The sequence below is a fragment of the Lygodium microphyllum genome, chromosome 7 (genome assembly GCF_053477565.2).
Source record: "Lygodium microphyllum isolate KBCC chromosome 7, Lygodium_microphyllum_v1.1.10, whole genome shotgun sequence".
Lineage (NCBI taxonomy): Eukaryota > Viridiplantae > Streptophyta > Polypodiopsida > Schizaeales > Lygodiaceae > Lygodium > Lygodium microphyllum.
In genome coordinates this window covers 25416640-25434593 of record NC_141141.1, presented here as the reverse complement: position 1 = coordinate 25434593, position 17954 = coordinate 25416640, and the positions used below count along the sequence as shown (strand labels likewise).

The following is a 17954-nucleotide window of genomic DNA, read 5'->3' as shown; positions in this document are numbered from 1 at the left end:
TTAGTTGTTGTGTTTGCATTTTTGTTCTATGTGCCAGTATAGTGGAGAGGGGTTTGGAAGTGAATATATTTGTGGGAAGCATAGTGGTGGATATGTTTGGGAAGTTTGGCTCAGTTTCAGAAGCACTAGAAGATTGATTACTATCTACCTTGGATCTTGCAATGGAGGTGAAGAGGAAGAAGAAAGACTAAGCTTGTACATTCAAACTTTGTAAGGGGTTGTTGTTCATAGTCTTAAGGGGCACAAAGATATCGTGTATTGTGTGGCCTATTCAAGGGATGGTAAAAGATTTGCATCAGGAGGAGCAGACAAGACACTGATTACCTGGATTTATAAAGCCTCGGGCATAGATCTGGTCAGATTTGCTAGTAGATCAGTGAACTGCATTTGCAATCAATTTGTTAATAGTGCAAATATATGCTGAAATTATAAATCAAGTGATGGCCATTTTGCAGCATATGTGGAACATGGCCTTGGTGATGAGGCACTGAAATGTTCTAAACAAATGCAACTTGAAGGTTGCAGCCCTGATCCCATCACATTCGTTTCCATCTTGAAGGCATCTAGTATCACAGGAGCTCCAGAAAGAGGTTATCAAATACATAGAGAAGTAATTACTAGGGGATTTGGAACAGATGTGTACATGGGCAGCACACTAGTAGACATGTACATCAATTGTGGATCACTGGTAGAGGCATGCCAAATTTTTTGTGCACTACCTATTCGAGATGCAGTTGTGTGGTCTGCATTGATTGCAGGATATGCTGAACATGGTCTCAATGAGGAAGTACTGGAATGTTTCCAACGTCTACAGCTGCGTGGTATTTTTGCAGATGCTGTCACATTTATTATCTGCTTGAAAGCATGTGGCAGTAGAGGAGCCATAAAAGCAGGTCGAGAGATCCATGCTGAGATCAGGAAATCACGATTAGAAATAGATCTTTTAATAGGAAACATGCTGATAGACATGTATGGCAGATGTGGCTTGTATGCAGAAGGGCGAAAAGTGTTTGACAAAATGCTTATTAAAGACATTGTCTCATGGATTGTAATGATAAAGGCATATGTTGATAACCATGAGGGCAATTTGGCTTTATAATGTTTTGAGGAAATGAAAGAGCAGGGTATATCTGTGGATACTGTCCTAGTTGTTCTCTGGTTAAAAGCTTGTGATACTACTCGAGCCTTGGAGACAGGTCAAGAAATACATGCAGAGTTGAGGAAATCAGGGCTGGAAAAAAAACATTTTTGTTGGTAACACATTGATTGGCATGTATGGAAAGTGTGGATCAGTTGGATGAGAGGTGTTTGATCAGTTGCCTATTCGAGATGTAGTGTCATGGGCTGCATTGGTTGCATCTTATGCTCAGCATGGGCTTGGTGAAGAAATTTTAGACAGTTTTAAACAAATGGTAGTGGAAGGTGTGTCTTTGGGTGCCATTACTTTGCTCTTTGTTTGAGAGCTTGTGCCACCTTAGGCGCTTTATATACAGGCCGATAACTCCATGTAGAGATATACAAAAGGGGACTAGATAAAGAGCTTCATGTTGGCAACACACTTGTGACTTTGTACAGCAGCTGTGGCTTGTTTACAGAATCACGGCAGGTGTTCAGCAAGCTTCCGGTTCAAGACATAGTTTCATGGAATGCACTTATCACAGGAATTACTGGAGGTGGGCGGCAAATTGTTGAAAACGGTGAAACAGGGGAGGAGGCTATTGTGGGAGGAGGTCGCTTTTCTGGGAAAAAAGGAGGAGAGTGATCAGGAAGGGAAAAAAGATGATTGCTAATAAGGAGAGGACGCCAAGTTTGTGCGTTAAAAAATTATTACCCGGTCTAATCTCAAAAAGCAGCTGGGGGATTATCAATTACGATCCCAGCAGAATTGGGAATTCTTTCCTTCTTCTCCTCTGTTGGCTGCTGCTGATTAGTAGAGGATTCCTGAACGTATTGTCCACGCCAGAGGTACCAGCGCAAAGGGCTTCTTTGAAGTGACTCATGATATTTCACACCTCACATGTGCAGATTTCCTATGTGCTCGTGGTGTGCAGAGACCATTACTTGTCAGGTTTTCTGTGATTCATGAGCGGGGCAGTCTTGAGACACGGTTTTGAGGTGTAATTCTACACTAGAGAAGGAAACTTTGACATGGTGTGGAAAATGGTCCAAAATTGTTCGAAAGCTTCCAGATCCTGAAATTCAATGCTACTCCTGTTGAGAAAGAAGTCCTCTTTATGCTCACTGTTCTTTCTTTCAGAGCTATCTGCACTTCTAAGTGGCAGAATTCTGGCAAAGTGCTTGGGGGAAGAAAAAGGAAGGACAGATTATGATGTGGAAATTACTGAACAGCCATAACAGATTCTGCTTCCAGATGATAACTGCCAACGATTGATACAATGATGCTGATTGACGCATTACTTCTGGTATTGATTAAACACTCTTTCTACAGTAATCTTCCACTGCTTGCAACCAAGTTCTGCTTCACAAAGGCTTAAACAATTGGGTAAAACCTTTGGAATTGTGCGAAATTGACAATTACCTGCATGTTTACCACTCATTACTTCCAAAACTCCTGAGAAACCATTGATGGATCTGGTCTGATTTGCCGTTAAATCACTCTTCTGTACCTGAATACAAAGATGTCATCTTGAACCTATTCCAACCTCTTAGATCTTACTTCAGATTACTTTGTTCCTTTGGGAGAGACAGGTTGTTTATATGACAAGAGTTTTTGTCAAGATGCTTATTGGAGATGCTCCCAATTAGATGTAGCTGATTGTATGTCTCATATTATTTGAAATTGAGCTTTCAAATTGAATCTGATCTCGCTAGATTGATCTTCTATCCTGAAGTTAGACAAGGTCCTCCGTGGTCACGACTTTGCTTTTGAAAACCCTTCGACAACATGCGGATAGTTGCACACTTACCTGAATTCGATGAAATGCAGGAAAGATATGAAGCTTGCTTGATGGGCAAGCAACAAAGGCAATCACTTCTAGAATAGAATAAAAATCAAGTGAAGACTCCTCTATAGCTAGTGTATACTGATCTCTAAAATAAGATGACTACTAAGCTTTGGGGGATCTTTCTATCTTATATTACTTGTCAATGACTATAGGAGAAAGACGTGGGTGCATTTTGTGTAATAAAGAAATTTTCATGTTGCTTTAATTAGGAAATCAGCCCATCTTGGACTGGAGTAGAAAAGGCAAGAGGGTGCCAATGTAAATCATCTTTTAATAATTTTTCACATCTCCACTTCTTGGAGCTTGAAGGTGTTTCCTTCCCCACCATTGTAAGGGGTGAGTTCCTTACAACAGCATCATCAATTGATGCTCAAGCTTCCATGGCTTCAACATCTCTTGTAATTCTTAGTTGTAAGACATCTTGAATTAAGAAACGGCAAGCTATGGTTTCCAACATTTCTTGTTATCCAGCATTTTTTGTTAGTCTTCGTGTAAATATCCTTTGAAGTGGTAACCCTCATTTCAATTGGTATCACAGCATGGACTTTGATCCATGGGAAGAGTCATTTTCATGGAGAATTTAGTCATAGGGACATGTAGCAGGTAAGTGGAGTACCAAGATTTGGTCACTGGGTTTGGTACAGTTTAAACCGTGACTAGTCAGAGTTCTTTGCAACAAGTCGGGATTAATTTTGGAGGTTTCTTGAAGGAAATCTTGAGGAAGATGGAGCTTCTTGATTGAAATAGCAGGTCGTGGTCAAGTGAGGCCTATTTTGAAGGTTCTTGACCTTTATTGGAGCTTAAACTGGGATTACAAGAGTTAAACCTTGATTGCTTTTTGGGACCAGTGTCTCTCTCTTCTTTCTCTCAAGCTTCCCTCAAGCTTTCATGGTGGATCTTGGCTTCTCCTTTCTCTCAGGCCCATCAATGGCTTAAATGACCTACAAGACATGATTCTTTAGTGTATAAGCTCTCAGTTAAGTAGCTTAGTGCTTCGCTTATAGCACTTTCATTTTCTAGTACAAGAGGATGTGTTTGCACTGTTTGCATTGAACACATCCCCCCTCCTTCACGAAAAATTTCAGCCAATACAAGCTTTGGCTATGGCTTAACAAGCTTTGATAGTCATTCTTCAAGGGTTTTAGCAAGCACACATACCTATTTCTCACTCTCTTGATCATTCTTGACCTCTCAAACCCTGGCTATGGCAGATGTATGACAACAATGATATTTTTTTGAAATTTCTTCAAGAGATCAAGGGGGTTTAACTCTATCAAGCTTCTTGGAGCTTCCTCAACACTCAAGGGACGGACATTGATCCATTCTTGGACTTGAAGCTTCAAGAATAGTTGGCTATGGAGTCAAAACAGGGCAACAAGCTTTAAGAATCCAATTCTTGGATTATTCTTTCCCATTTCATGGGGCTTTTGCTCTAAATCACTCCAGGGATCTCTCTTCTAATTCAAGCATTCAAGATTTTGAAGAATCCAAGCAATGTATTCAAGATTGAAGTCTAATCTTCTCTTGAACTACAAGTATGATAGGGATTGAAGAATTTCATTGTAATCTTTATCAAAGAGGCTTCAGATTCAAGGGATTTTCATCTATATTCAACTCATTGGAGCTAAAGACTTGATCTAAACTCTATTCTTGGATCAAATTTGGAGCTAATGTGTGGGATTATGGAGTTTATTCTTCTCTTGATCAATTGTTGGATTCAAGAAGAAGGTCTATCAAACTTTATGATTGAGGATTGACTCAAGCAATGTCTTCTTCTTCAATCATTGAAATAGGTATTCCTACTACTCTTCTTTAATCTCTCCAACTCCTCATTCAATTGTTGTTGCATTTCCTATTGCTGAAGGAGAGGTTAAGTAGAGTACTCTTGTATTGAGCTTCACTTTCAACATTGATTGATTGAACCATAATGCTCAAGTATTGTGGGAATGAATCATGATTACCAAGCATGAATTGATTGATAAATCAGCCCATTGCAATTGATGGAATCATTACTCCTTGCATTGTTGATTGATCAGCCCATAGCCTAAACCCATGCAATTTCCTTTCAATGATGTTAAACCTCTAACTTTGGGGTCTTTTTTGATTCAATCTATTGAGATTACCCCAGAAATTTGTAAAAGGTGAGCATAGTAAATCAATGAGTCACTGATTACTACAGGTAAACCTTTCTCATCCTCATTTACATACATTCTACCTTCCAATTATTGCATATCATGAAATGGTAAAATCTTGATTCAACCATGCATATCATGCCGTGATTGTTAGAAAACTAGCTCTGCCATGTATATTCCGACCGAGGAAAAAGGTTGAAGCCGGACAAGATAGCAAGACAATAGTGAGGTGGCACTCCCTTGCTATTTATGACTCCGTAGGGATGCACAACCTAGCCCGGAAGGAACTTTGCACACCTTCTAGAGTTTCAAAGTCCATTTAGGTGCCTATCCTACCATTTTATCCCTCACCACAGGTGGTGGACCATGGAAGACCACTTGCGAAAGAGTGGATGACTTGAAGACTTATGGTACAAACAGGGCAATTTGTGACATTTTTGAACAGATATACATGTATACAAGTACTTTGAAGTTGATTCTAGGTGGATGATTGAGCCTCTAGGTTATACTTCACTGCCCACAGGTGGTTCTTGATGATCTATGACCTAAGGCATTGAACCACGGTCCAAACAGTGAATTTACAAGTTATTACAGGTTGTTGTCTCATCCTGGACAATCATACATAATCAATTATAGAAATGGGATATTTTGTTTTGAAAAATTGGTTCTTATAATCATCACATAGATTGATAAAGTTAACTTTGATTCTAGCTATAAAGCACCTCATTTGGACCAATGGTTCAAAAGTTTTGGCCATTTTAGTGACAGGTGGTCATTGTAGACAACACTTGGATAGGTTGACAAGGTACACTGTTTTGATCTGAAGCAATCATATACCTCTTCCAAACTTGTTACCTTAGTAAATTTGTATATCTACATGTTATTAGCTTTTTTTAGAGCTATCAAGCACTTAGATTGGAAGAGTATAGCTTCGATTATTGACCATTCTTTGTTAGGCAATCCTGAATTACTACAACTTCCATGATGGCTAGGAACAAGAAGGAGCAGGTATTGGAGCACATACATGATGGTTTAGAAGATTACCATACTGAAGCTAACCCTACCATGGCCCACAAATCAGGGACAAGAATTTATGGGCAATAGTACCACTAATGAAGAGGTCCATTGGCCAAGGGTTGCTCATCACAATGAGCCTAGAACCGAAGTAAATGTTACTCATGATTCCAATGAGTTTCAGTAGCTATCAAAGCAAGTTGTTAACATGAATGAATGTCTAATCAAACTTACCCATTCAATGGATGACAAGTTTGGTAAGATGATTACACACATGGAGCAACAAAACCATAGGTTGGATGTCAAATTTGAACAACTGGTCACAATATTCAGCAACTTGGGTAACAAATTGCAGAGTAATCTACCTTCCCATGCTGAAGATGTGCCTATTGTTCATGGCAATGTGAGGTTCAAAAAAGCCCATCAGCATATACCATCCACTTTTGAACATGGAGGACCTTCTAAGGTAAATGAAATAGTTCAGCCTCATACCAATTCTTGGAATAGAAACAAGCCAAAATTTACTAATTCAAGAGATAAAGGACATCAAAATTATTCCTTGCATGATGACATAAATGAGTTTGTACATGGATGTCATCCCTTCTACAAAGAGTTTGGTTCTCAACATACTCAAGTTCATCATGCAAGAGATGATCAAGGGTAGTATGCACATGATAAAGCAAGGAAAGGAGACAGTTTCAGGCATGCTGAAGATCATGAAGATAGGTTGCTACATGGGATATCCACTCATAACCAATAATCACAAGGTAACTCATTGTTTGGACGTCAATATTTTGGAAATAATGAAAATGGACAGCATTCATCTACCCCTGATCATGGACAGCAAGCCATGAGTGATCATAGTCTTTTGGATGTACCAACCATAATGGGCAACACTATCATTATGACAAGGAATACAAGGACAAGATCAATGTATCCAATTTCAAAGGAGATAACCCTTCACTGACAACAAATTGGAAATGTATTTCACTCTCTACCCATGCAACAATCAATCAAAGATTTGTTATACAACCCTACACCTAGAGGGATATGTACATATGTGGTGGAGATACATGAGCAAGATTGGAGAAAATTTTCAATATTGGGAGGACTTCAAATCAACCATGATCCAAGTGTTCGTGTGACCAATGGAGAAGGAAAGGCTTGAAAGGAAATGGTATGATCTTAGGCAAAGGGATTCTACTGTGAGGGAATATTCCAGCCAATTTCTAAACCTTACCATGTATATGGAAGGCATTTTCGATTCAGCCAAATTGAACAAATATACTTTTGGTCTTGATCCAAACCTTTCAATAGAAGTTGGGATAGCCAAGCCTACAAATGTTCATGCAGCCATTCAATATGCTAAGAGGTACAGCTAGAAATATAGAAGAGATTTGACTTCATTTCAGCCCAAAAAAAGAATGAATTATCAATCAAATCAGCCTACGAGATTTGGACAACAGTTCAACCAACAAAGAGAGGGATTTAAAGCTGAAAATAAGTTTCAAAATATTTTCAGCAAGGTTCCAACCTATTCTACAACATATGCTTCAAAACAGGGCAATAATTTCAGATATAATGCTGATCCAAAAGGAGAATTAAAAAGGGCTGAAGGCGCAATTAGGCAATATCCCAATAACAACAGCAACAAGGCACTTCCCAATGACAAATCCAAGGGTCTATGTTATAAATGTGGGGAGAAATGGTCTCTTGAGCACAAGTAGAAGTGCAAAGGATATATGGCAAAGTCTAATATGCTAAATATTGAAGATTTTGATGAAGAAGGGACACAAGAAGGAAATCTTTTGCAAGTAGAGGCAATTCCTACTTATGATGAGATGCATGAGCATTATGATTAGGACGGACAGACAAGAGGAATTAGAGCCAGTTAGTAATTTTCTTTATGATCCAGGTGGTCCATTTGATCTTGGTGGATCAACGATCCTTCTATGGTTTCTTATCAGCCCATATTATGTTCTATATGAGTTGCAAAGGTGAAAGTACACTTCGGATTAAGGGTACTATAAATTCAAAGATTACCCATATTCTCATTGATATGGGCAACACACAGTTTTGTCAATGCCAAATCACTGTATGAGCTGAAGTTACTACCTTAAGAAATAGAAGCCCCACTGAAGGTGTAAGTGGCTAATGGTGCTCAAGAGTCGAACAAAGCGATATGCTGACAGACTCCTATTGAATTATCAAAGTCTTGCACTATTATGACAAACTTGATTGTTCTAGATATGGGTCCTATTGATAGCATCATTGTTTGTGATTGACTTAAACAGCTTGGAAAATTTTCTTTGGATCTAAATCAGATATTCATGGAGTTTACTTGGAATGGGCAGCAAGCAAAACTTAATGGCATGGAGAGAAAGCAAGTGAAAATAATCTGCAAGAAGAAGATGAAGAAGGAAATGAATGCTATGCCTTGCATTTTCACACTTTTTCTATCAAAGGCAGATGAAAATCAGCAATCTACTTCACCTAAGGAGCAAGATCCATGTCTATGTAAACTTTTGGAAGAGTTTAAGAACATATTCCAGCAACCTACATCATTACCTCCTCAGCGAGAAGTGATCATCCTATTGATTTAATGCATGACACTAAACCCATCAACAAACCTCCTTATAGGTTATCCAAGTATGAAAGAGAAGCTGTACTACTTGCCAAGAAGAAAGATGGGTCATTTAGGATGTGTATTGACTATAGAGACTTAAACAAGAGAACCACAAAGAACAAGTAGCCAATCCCCTGCATTGATGATTTGTTGGATGACCTTAAAGATGTAAGTTTTTTTACTAAGATTGACTTGACTTAAGGTCAGGATATCACCAAATCAGGATGAAAGCAGGGGATGAGTACAAGACAGCTTTTAGAACAGAAAGAGGTCTCTACCACTTCCTATTTATGCCATTTGGACTTTCAAATGTACCTGCAACTTTCCAGGCTCTTATGAACAAGATTTTACAGCCATTCTTGTATAAATCAGTATTGGTATTCTTTGATGATATTCTCATCTATAGCAAGAGAAGAGATGAACATTTGAAGCATGTTAGATAACTCCTTCTTACCTTGAGAAGACACAAACTTTTTGCAAAGAAAAGCAAGTGTACTTTTATGGCTGATGAAGTAGAATACTTGGGTCATATAGTTGGTGAGAAAGGAATTATGGTCGATATAAAGAAGGTCCAATGCATCAAGGATTGGCCCATACCATAGAATTCTACTTCACTATAAGGATTTCTTAGATTATCTTCTTTCTATAGGAGATTCATCAAGAATTATGCCCATGTAGCAGCTCCTCTTACTGATAGATTGAAAAAGGAAGCTTTCTTTTGGGATGCTACAGACACTAAGAGTTTCAATGAGTTGAAAAGTCTACTCATTTTAGCACTATCTTAGTGTGCCCAAGCTTTTCCAAGGAATTCATTATATTCAATGATGCTAGTGGCAGAGGTATTGGGGCTATTTTATGCCAAGACCATGGTGTTATTGCTTATGAAAGTAAGAAGTTGGATGATAAAGAAAGAGAAATCCACATCTATAAGCATGAAATGTTAGCCATTCTTCATGTGATCAAGAAGTGGCACCACTACATTTATGGTAGCCATTTTAAGGTGAAGAGTGACCATCGTGTGTTGAAGTATTTCCTCTCTCAGCCAAATCTTTCTCCCAAACAAAGACAATGGTTAGCTACACTTCAGGGATATGATTTTGAGATTTCTTATATGGCAAACAAGGATAATGTAGTGGTAAATGCTTTATCCATGATGTGGGCATGTTCTATTTCTAGCATCTCTACCATACATGAGGATTGGATCCACCACATTCAAGAAGAATATCTTTTAGATGAGCACAAAGCCAATATTATGAAGAAATTATAACAAGATGATGGATATGAATTTTTCAATTTCAAATGGAAAAATGAACTTCTTTGGTTTAAAGGGAGAGTATACTTGACCCCTCAATCATCATTTAAATCTCAAATTTTATAGGAGATGCATTCTTCTCCTTTGGTAGGACATATTGGATTGTTTAAAACCTTTGAAAAGATTCATCAATGCTTCTATTGGAAGGGACTTTGGAAATATGTCAAAGAATAAATGAAGCAGTGTTGACCATGCCAATAGAATAAAGACTCAAATCTATTGCAAACAAAGAAAGAAAAATAGAGAAAGAAAGAGAGGGGGAGAGAAATAGAGAGAGGGAGAGGGAAGGAAGAGATGAGGAGGAGGTAGAAAAGAAGGGTGAGGTAAAAAGGAGGAGAGTGAAAAGAAGATAGAGAGAGAGAGGGAGAAAGAGAGATAGATAGAAAAGAATAGAGAGTGAGAGAGAGGGAGAGAGAAATAGGAAAACAATGAGAGAATGTGAGAGCAGGTTAAGAAAGTAAAGTAAAGGGAGAGGGGGGAGAGAGAGATAAAGAGAGGTGGGTGACATTTCTTTCAATATCGTTGTTTTTTAAGCTTTTTATTTTCTATCTTTGATTGTCTTTGCAATGAGATACGTTAAGTGAGAGTGGGGAGGAAATGAGGGACACAAATAGAGATAAGTGAAAGGTGAGAAGGATCGAAGCTTGCACGTGAGAGCTATGGCGGAAGAGCAAGAGCAAGAAAGAGAGAGATAAGAAATGGGAACTCCAACAGTCACAATGTGTGACCGGGCCTTCCTTTATTCAAACTGTCACTAAAAGAATAAAGAATAAAGTGATGGTGACGGGCGTCCACCACCTGTAGTGTGCAGTGGTGGTGACTGTCAGTGTAGTAATACAAGGGCGGCTAGGCGAAGGCGCCTTTACTCCCAACCACCTCCCACTTAAAGGCGAATCTGCCCTAGTGAGGAGTGAAAAGAAAAAAAGGAAAAAAGACTGTACAACATGTACACATGTACAACAGGATGAGGAAAGACGTCATCTCATCCCACGCCCATCAACCTCTTGAGGAAGGCAAAGCGCTCTGTAGAGAGGCTTTTCGTGAGAAAATCTCTAGGATTCTAGTCAATTGAGACCTTGACAAGGTCAACAGACTTGTCCTCAACGACCCCACATATGAAGTGATACCTCACCTCAATGTGTTTCATCTTCACATGATGGGAGACAGATTCTTGGCTAACTGAATAGCACTCATAGAATCTAAATGCAGTGTAGGGATAGCATCAACACCTAGGTCAGCAACCAAATGACCCAACCAAATGGCTTCCTTGCAAGCCTCAGTGGCTGCAACATACTCGACCTCTGTAGTAGAAAGGGCCGTGCATTTTTGCACCCTAGACATCCAAGAAACAACACCTCCAGCATAGGTGAATACATAGCCGGAAGTGGACTTCCCACTATCTGCATGTCCTACATAATCAAAGTCAGTGTACCCCACGACTCCTGTATCCTTGCTGCCATAGCATATGCACATATTTGTAGTGCCCTTTAGGTATCTCATGATACCTTTCACGACATCCCAATGCTTCTTGCTAGGTGTAGCCAATAGCGTTCCACAACACCTACTGCAAAGGCAATATTTGGATGAGTGGCTATCATGGCATACATAAGATTGCCCAGTGCGGATGCATAGGGAATCTTGGCCATCTCAGCCCTCTGCTCATCTGTCTGCAGAAAATCTACATGTGATACCTTCACATAAGAAGGCAATGGACAGCCAATAGGCTTTACATCCTACATGCAGAAGCGCTCAAGGACCTTATGAATGTACTCCCTCTGTGCCTGTCGCGTCTAATGCGCATACCAAGTATGTGAGAGGCCTACCCCAGATCTTTCATCTCAAAGCTCTTCTTGAGCTGAGCCTTAAGAGAATCTAGCTCATCATGAGCTTTCCCTGCTATTAGCATATCATCCACATAGAGTACCAAAATCAATAAAGAACCATCACGGGCTTTCTTCATGTAAAGACACGGATCCATACACTCCTACTGTAGCTCTGTGACTGTTAGATATGATCAATGCCCCACCCTCATTAGGTGCTACCAATGATCCATGGTGCTCAAAGTTGTAAGGCCCCCATTATGAGGAGAAGCCAAGTGTGAGCCCGGACATTGGTGGAGTCCTGACTTGTATATCAGATGAGGTCTATGTGACCGGATGGCAAAAAGGTGACCATTGTGGGTCTAATCTTTGGGTTAGACAGAGAGGTTAAGTTGGTAGCAACTCGAGGCACATTGCATTGAGTTGCGTGGTAAGGGAGTTAAAAGGGGCTCATATGGTAGGTCGGTCAGCAGGCCAACCTAATGACCTTCGCAGGCTATAAAAGATAAATCCCTTCGTAGCCATCACTCACTCATCTTTCACCCAATCAGAGTTGTTGTTCCAGCTAGCCTTAAGCTCTTCACCTATCTTCTGTCTAGATCGCCATCTAAGCTTCACACAGTGGAAGCGCACGGGTGGACAGAGCCATCTTTGTATCAGTTGTTTGAAGTTAAAGAATTTACCGATTCTCCTCTTATCTGTTGTGTACTCTCTATCTCTTTCTCAGATTCTGTTCGCTGCACCGTGTAATATTTTACATGGTATCAGAGCCCAGGGGGCTCTAGAGATTCGAGAGCGTGCAAGAGGCAAAGGCTTCAACAGCAAAGAGAAACTATGTCGACTTCCGAAAGCGGTGCAGGAGGTGGTGTTGCTGTACAGGCTATTCAAACACTGAGGATTCGTCCACCAACCTTCAGCGAAGGCAAGTTAGATGGTACAAACTACACCTTGTGGAAGTTCAAAATTACAACTATCCTTGATTCTTATGAGCTTCTGGAGACTGTGCTGGGGACTGACACAGAACCACAGCCTACCCCGACCCATAAAATCCTAGTGTGATGATTCCTACGAATGCAGATCTTCTATAAGCTTGGAAACGAAGGAATGCAGATGCATTGTGTGCCTTAGTTACAAGCTGTTCTGACAGTGTTTTGACTCTGATTCAGCATACAACCAAAGCGTCAGAGGCTTGGAATATACTAAGGAGTCAGTATGAAACACGAAACCAAACAAGGATTCAAAACTTGGAGAATCAACTAGCAGCGGAGAAGTTTGCTGAAGGAGAGACGGTTGAAGCATTCATCACTCGGATTAAGAATCTGCGCGACCAGATGGCTGGCGCTGGGATACAAAAGACTAGCGAAGAGCTAGCTCGGAGGTGTCTTCGGATTTGTCCACAAAAGTTTGATGGACTAGTAACTGCCCTTAATACTTAGGTGAGACCTCAAGCTTTGACTTTTGAGGAGTTTTGTGCATTATTAATGGAAGAGGAGTTGAGGCTGAAAGCCCGAGAAGGAAGCAACAATGGAGATGCTGCATTCTCTGCCAATGCAAAAGGCAAAGGTGTTTTCTCCACAAAAAATGATGGTGACAAAAAGAAGAAGGGCGGCAAGAAGAAGTTTCAAGGAGAGTGCTTCTACTGCAAGAAGAAAGGACATGCAATTGCAGATTGTCATGTCAAGAAGGCAGATGAAAAGAATGGTACCCTTAAAAGTAAAGGGAAAGAGACAGCCAATACGGCTAAAGCGGAGTTGGAGTTATTCATGGCGACCATTGAGGAAGTGTGCTCCTCGGCGCAAGAAGAATCTACCACTGACTCATGGGTGTTGGATAGTGGGGCCTCCCGTCACATGACCAACAAGAAAGGTCTATATAGTTCTATCCAGCCTCTACAAGAATCCATCACTGTGATGGTTGGAAATGATGCTAAATGCCCTGCTGCGGGCACAGGTACTATTTCTTTTGTTGCTGCAAATGGTGAAGTCAAAAAGCTTTCAAATGTGTTGTTTGTTCCCAAAATCAGGAGAAATCTCTTATCAGTTGCTGCCATAACTGATCTTGGTCATAAAGTGAGGTTCAAGAAGACAGGTGTAGAAATTATTGATAGTGCTGGCACAATTGTTGGCAAAGGAGAAAGAAGGAACAACCTGTATGAGCTAAGTGCTCTTACAGCCACCGCTGGAGTGGGCACAAGTAAGCTTTGGCATGAAAGGTTTGGACACATCGGATTTGCAGTATTGAAGGAGATGCAAAAGCAAGGTATGGTTGCTCACCTACCTACAATAACTGAATTGAAGGAACCATGTGAAGCTTGTATGATGGGCAAGCAACAGAGAAAGGCATTTCCACAAGAAAGCAAGAATAGAGCACAGGCTCCTCTAGAGTTGGTGCATGTTGACTTGTGTGGTAAGATGCCTACACAGGCCTTGGGGGGATCTTCTTATTTTATGTTGATTGTCGACGACTACAGTAGGAAGATGTGGGTGTACTTCCTTCGTGATAAGGCTCAAGCTTTTGGTAAGTTTAAAGAATGGCTAATACTTGTTGAGAATGAAACAAGGAAAAGTGTGAAGAAATTTAGAACAGATGGTGGTGGTGAGTTCAACTCAAAGGAGTTTGAAGGCTTTTGCAAGACCAAAGGGATCAAGTGTCAATTGACGACGCCTCACTCACCTCAGTAGAACGGTGTTGTGGAACGCAGGAATCGCACCATTGTGGAGATGGCAAGATGCATGCTAAAGGGCAAGGGATTGCCTAACCATTTTTGGGCTGAAGTTATTAATACTGCAGTCTACATTCTAAATCAGAGCTATACAAAGGCTCTCAAGGGAAAAACACCTCATGAGGCTTACACTGGTAAGAAACCATCTGTCTCACATTTCAGAATTTTTGGATGTGAATGTTATGCACATGTTCTAGATGAGAAGAGAAACAAGTTACAACCAAAAAGCAGAAAATGTATCTTCTTGGGTTATAGTGATGAGCAGAAGGCTTACAAATTATATGACCAAGAGGCAAAGAAGATCATCGCGAGCCGTGATGTGGTGTTCAAGGAGAAGCCGCATACAGTGGAGGAGGAGAAGGCAAGTTCTTCCACTTTATCATCAAGCGAAGAAGTAGTCCACTATGAACCTGTCCCGAGAGCTTTCCCTATCCTTAAGGAGGAGGAAGCATCATCTTCAAATGATGAGGAAAAAGTTCACCAACCTGACATCACCCCACCGGAAAATCCATTGCCGCGCTGGGTGAAGCAGCTCTATGACCACAATAATCCTATGCCTGCATCTGTTGAGGAGAAGGCAGACGAACTAAGGAGGTCTCAGAGAATAGAGGAGCAAAGGAGGGCTTCTGCTCACATACTCAATATGGCCTTGATGGTTGAGATTATGAGAGAAGTAAAGGAGCCAACTGACTTAAAAGAAGCACTTGCAGATCCATCATGAAAGGCTGCTATGCAGACGGAGTATGACAGCATAATGAAGAATGACACTTGGGAGCTAGTGGATCGACCAACAAACCGGAAGGTTATTGCCACCAAGTGGATCTGGAAGGTAAAGTACAAGGCTGATAGTACCTTAGAAAAGTACAAAGCTAGACTGGTTGCCCAAGGATTTTCACAAGTTGAAGGGTTTGATTTTCAAGAGTCATTTGCCCCAACTGTCAGAATGACCACTATTCGCACGGTACTTGCAGTGGCTGCCCACAAGAAGTGGCCAGTGTACCAAATGGATGTTAAGTCAGCGTTCTTAAATGGTGACCTCAAGGAGGAGGTGTATGTGGCTCAGCCACTAGGGTTTGAGGCCCCCCATTCTGAGAACAAAGTGTGTAAACTGAAAAAGGCATTGTATGGGCTGAAACAAGCCCCCAGAGCATGGTACCAGCAGAGATAGATAGGTTCTTTTTAAACCTAAACTTCAAAAGATGTGCCTCAGATGTTAACTTGTATGTTTACAGGGATGGTAGTGATTGTCCTTAATGTGGACGACCTTCTTATTACAGGTGACTATGAAGATATGATCAACCAAACTGGAAAGGCTTTGAGTTCTGAGTTTGAAATGACAGACTTGGGCTTGCTACACTATTGTTTGGGGATTGAAGTCTGGCAAGAGCCAGGAAAGATCTTCATCTCTTAGAAGAAGTATGCATGGGAGATCTTGAAGGCATTTGGCATGACCGAGTGCAAGGAGATAGCTACACCTATAGAGGTGAATACAAAGTTATCCGTCGAGGATACATCAGCACTAGCAGACATTGGGAGGTATAGGAGGATCTACTTGTGTAACACCAGACCAGACATCAGCACTAGCAGACATTGGGAGGTATAGGAGGTTGGTCGGCAGTCTGATCTACTTGTATAACACTAGACCAGATATCAGTTTTGCTGTTGGTGTTTTGAGCAGGTTCTCAAACAAACCTCATGAGAGTCATTGGAAGGCTGGGATGCGGGTGCTCAGATACTTGAAGAAAACTCTTAACTATGGTATCACATACAGTTTCGAAACTTCTCTTGTGGGGAACTGTGACTCAAATTGGGCAGGAGACATTGATTTCAGGAAGTCAGTTTCTGGTTATTATTTCTCTTTGGGTTCAGGAATTTTCTCTTGGATTAGTAAGAAGCAACCAACAGTGGCATTGTCTTCTACCGAAGTAGAGTACAAGGCTGCTTGTTTTGCTGCATGTGAGGCCGTATGGTTGAGAAGGATTCTATGGCATATGGGAGTGCAGGATGAAGAACCAACTATGCTGAGATGTGACAATCAGAGTTGCATCGCCATTGCCAAAAATCCAGTGTTTCATGCACGCACCAAACATATAGAGATCCAGTATCACTATGTGCATGATTTGATAGAGGATGGGATAGTGGAACTGGTCTACTGTCCAACAGAGGAGAATGGAGCAGATATCTTTACCAAAGCACTTACGAAGGATCTGCTTCAAGTTCATCTTCAGAGACTCGGCATTGGGCCGAGGAGATAGTTCACCTATGGGTGGACATTGGGGGGGTGTTAGATATGATCAATGCCCCACCCTCATTAAGTGCTACCAATGATCCATGGTGCTCAAAGTTGTAAGGCCCCCATTATGAGGAAAAGCCAAGTGTGAGACTGGACATTGGTGGAGTCCTGACTTGTATATCAGATGAGGTCTATGTGACCGGATGGCAAAAAGGTGACCATTGTGGGTCTAATCTTTGGGTTAGACGGAGAGGTTAAGTTGGTAGCAACTCGACGGCCTGATGGTAAAGGGAATATTTCCTGGAATATTCCTTGGCCGACTAGTGGAGGCTCATATGGTAGGTCGGAGCAGGCCGATCTAACGACCTTCGCAGGCTATAAAAGATAAACCCCTTCGCAGCCATCACTCACTCATCTTTCACCCAGTCAGAGTTGTTGTTCCAGCTAGCCTTAAGCTCTTCACCTATCTTCTGTCTAGATCGCCATCTAAGCTTCACACAGTGGAAGCACACGGGTGGACAAAGCCATCTTTGTATCAGTTGTTTGAAGTTAAAGAATTTACTGATTCTCCTCTTATTTGTTGTGTACTCTCTATCTCTTTCTCAGATTCTGTTCGTTGCGTCGTGTAATATGTTAGAGTGACTGCATAAAGGCATCAAACTTATGGTACCACTCCCTAGGTGCCTGTTTCAAGCCATGAAGTCTTTTATTCAATTTGCACACTAGGTGCTCCCTGCCAGGTTCTGCAAAGCCCTTAGGCTACTCCATATAAATTTCATCATGCAAGTCCCCATGTAAGAAAGCCGTCATACATCTGGTATAAATCCAAGTCAAGCTGAGCAACCAAAGCCAAGACTAAGCGCAAGAAGGTGGTCATCTTAACCACAGGAGAAAAGACCTCATCAAAGTCCACACCATGCTCTTGCTTAAAACCCTTTGCTACCAATCTAGCCTTGTATGCCGGCTTAAGGTGTCCAAGGGTACTTTTCAACTTGTACATCCATTTGCATGGCAAAGCCTTCTTGCCCTTAGGCAAGGAAACCAAATCCCAAGTCTCATTCTTATGTAAGGAGCCTATCTCAGACTGCATAGCCCTCTCCCAGGAGTGATTGTCACCCATACGCATAGC

The 17954-nt window shown here is 41.1% G+C and overlaps 1 protein-coding gene across 1 annotated transcript; it reads left to right on the top strand.

The window, feature by feature from the left end:
- The first annotated feature begins 505 nt into the window (after positions 1–505).
- LOC148033278 (pentatricopeptide repeat-containing protein At4g18520, chloroplastic-like) lies at positions 506–1099 on the top strand. The gene has a single exon (XM_087680897.1). The coding sequence runs from the start codon at positions 506–508 to the stop codon at positions 1097–1099; it is 594 nt and encodes a 197-aa protein (XP_087537023.1).
- Positions 1100–17954: the final 16855 nt, after the last annotated feature.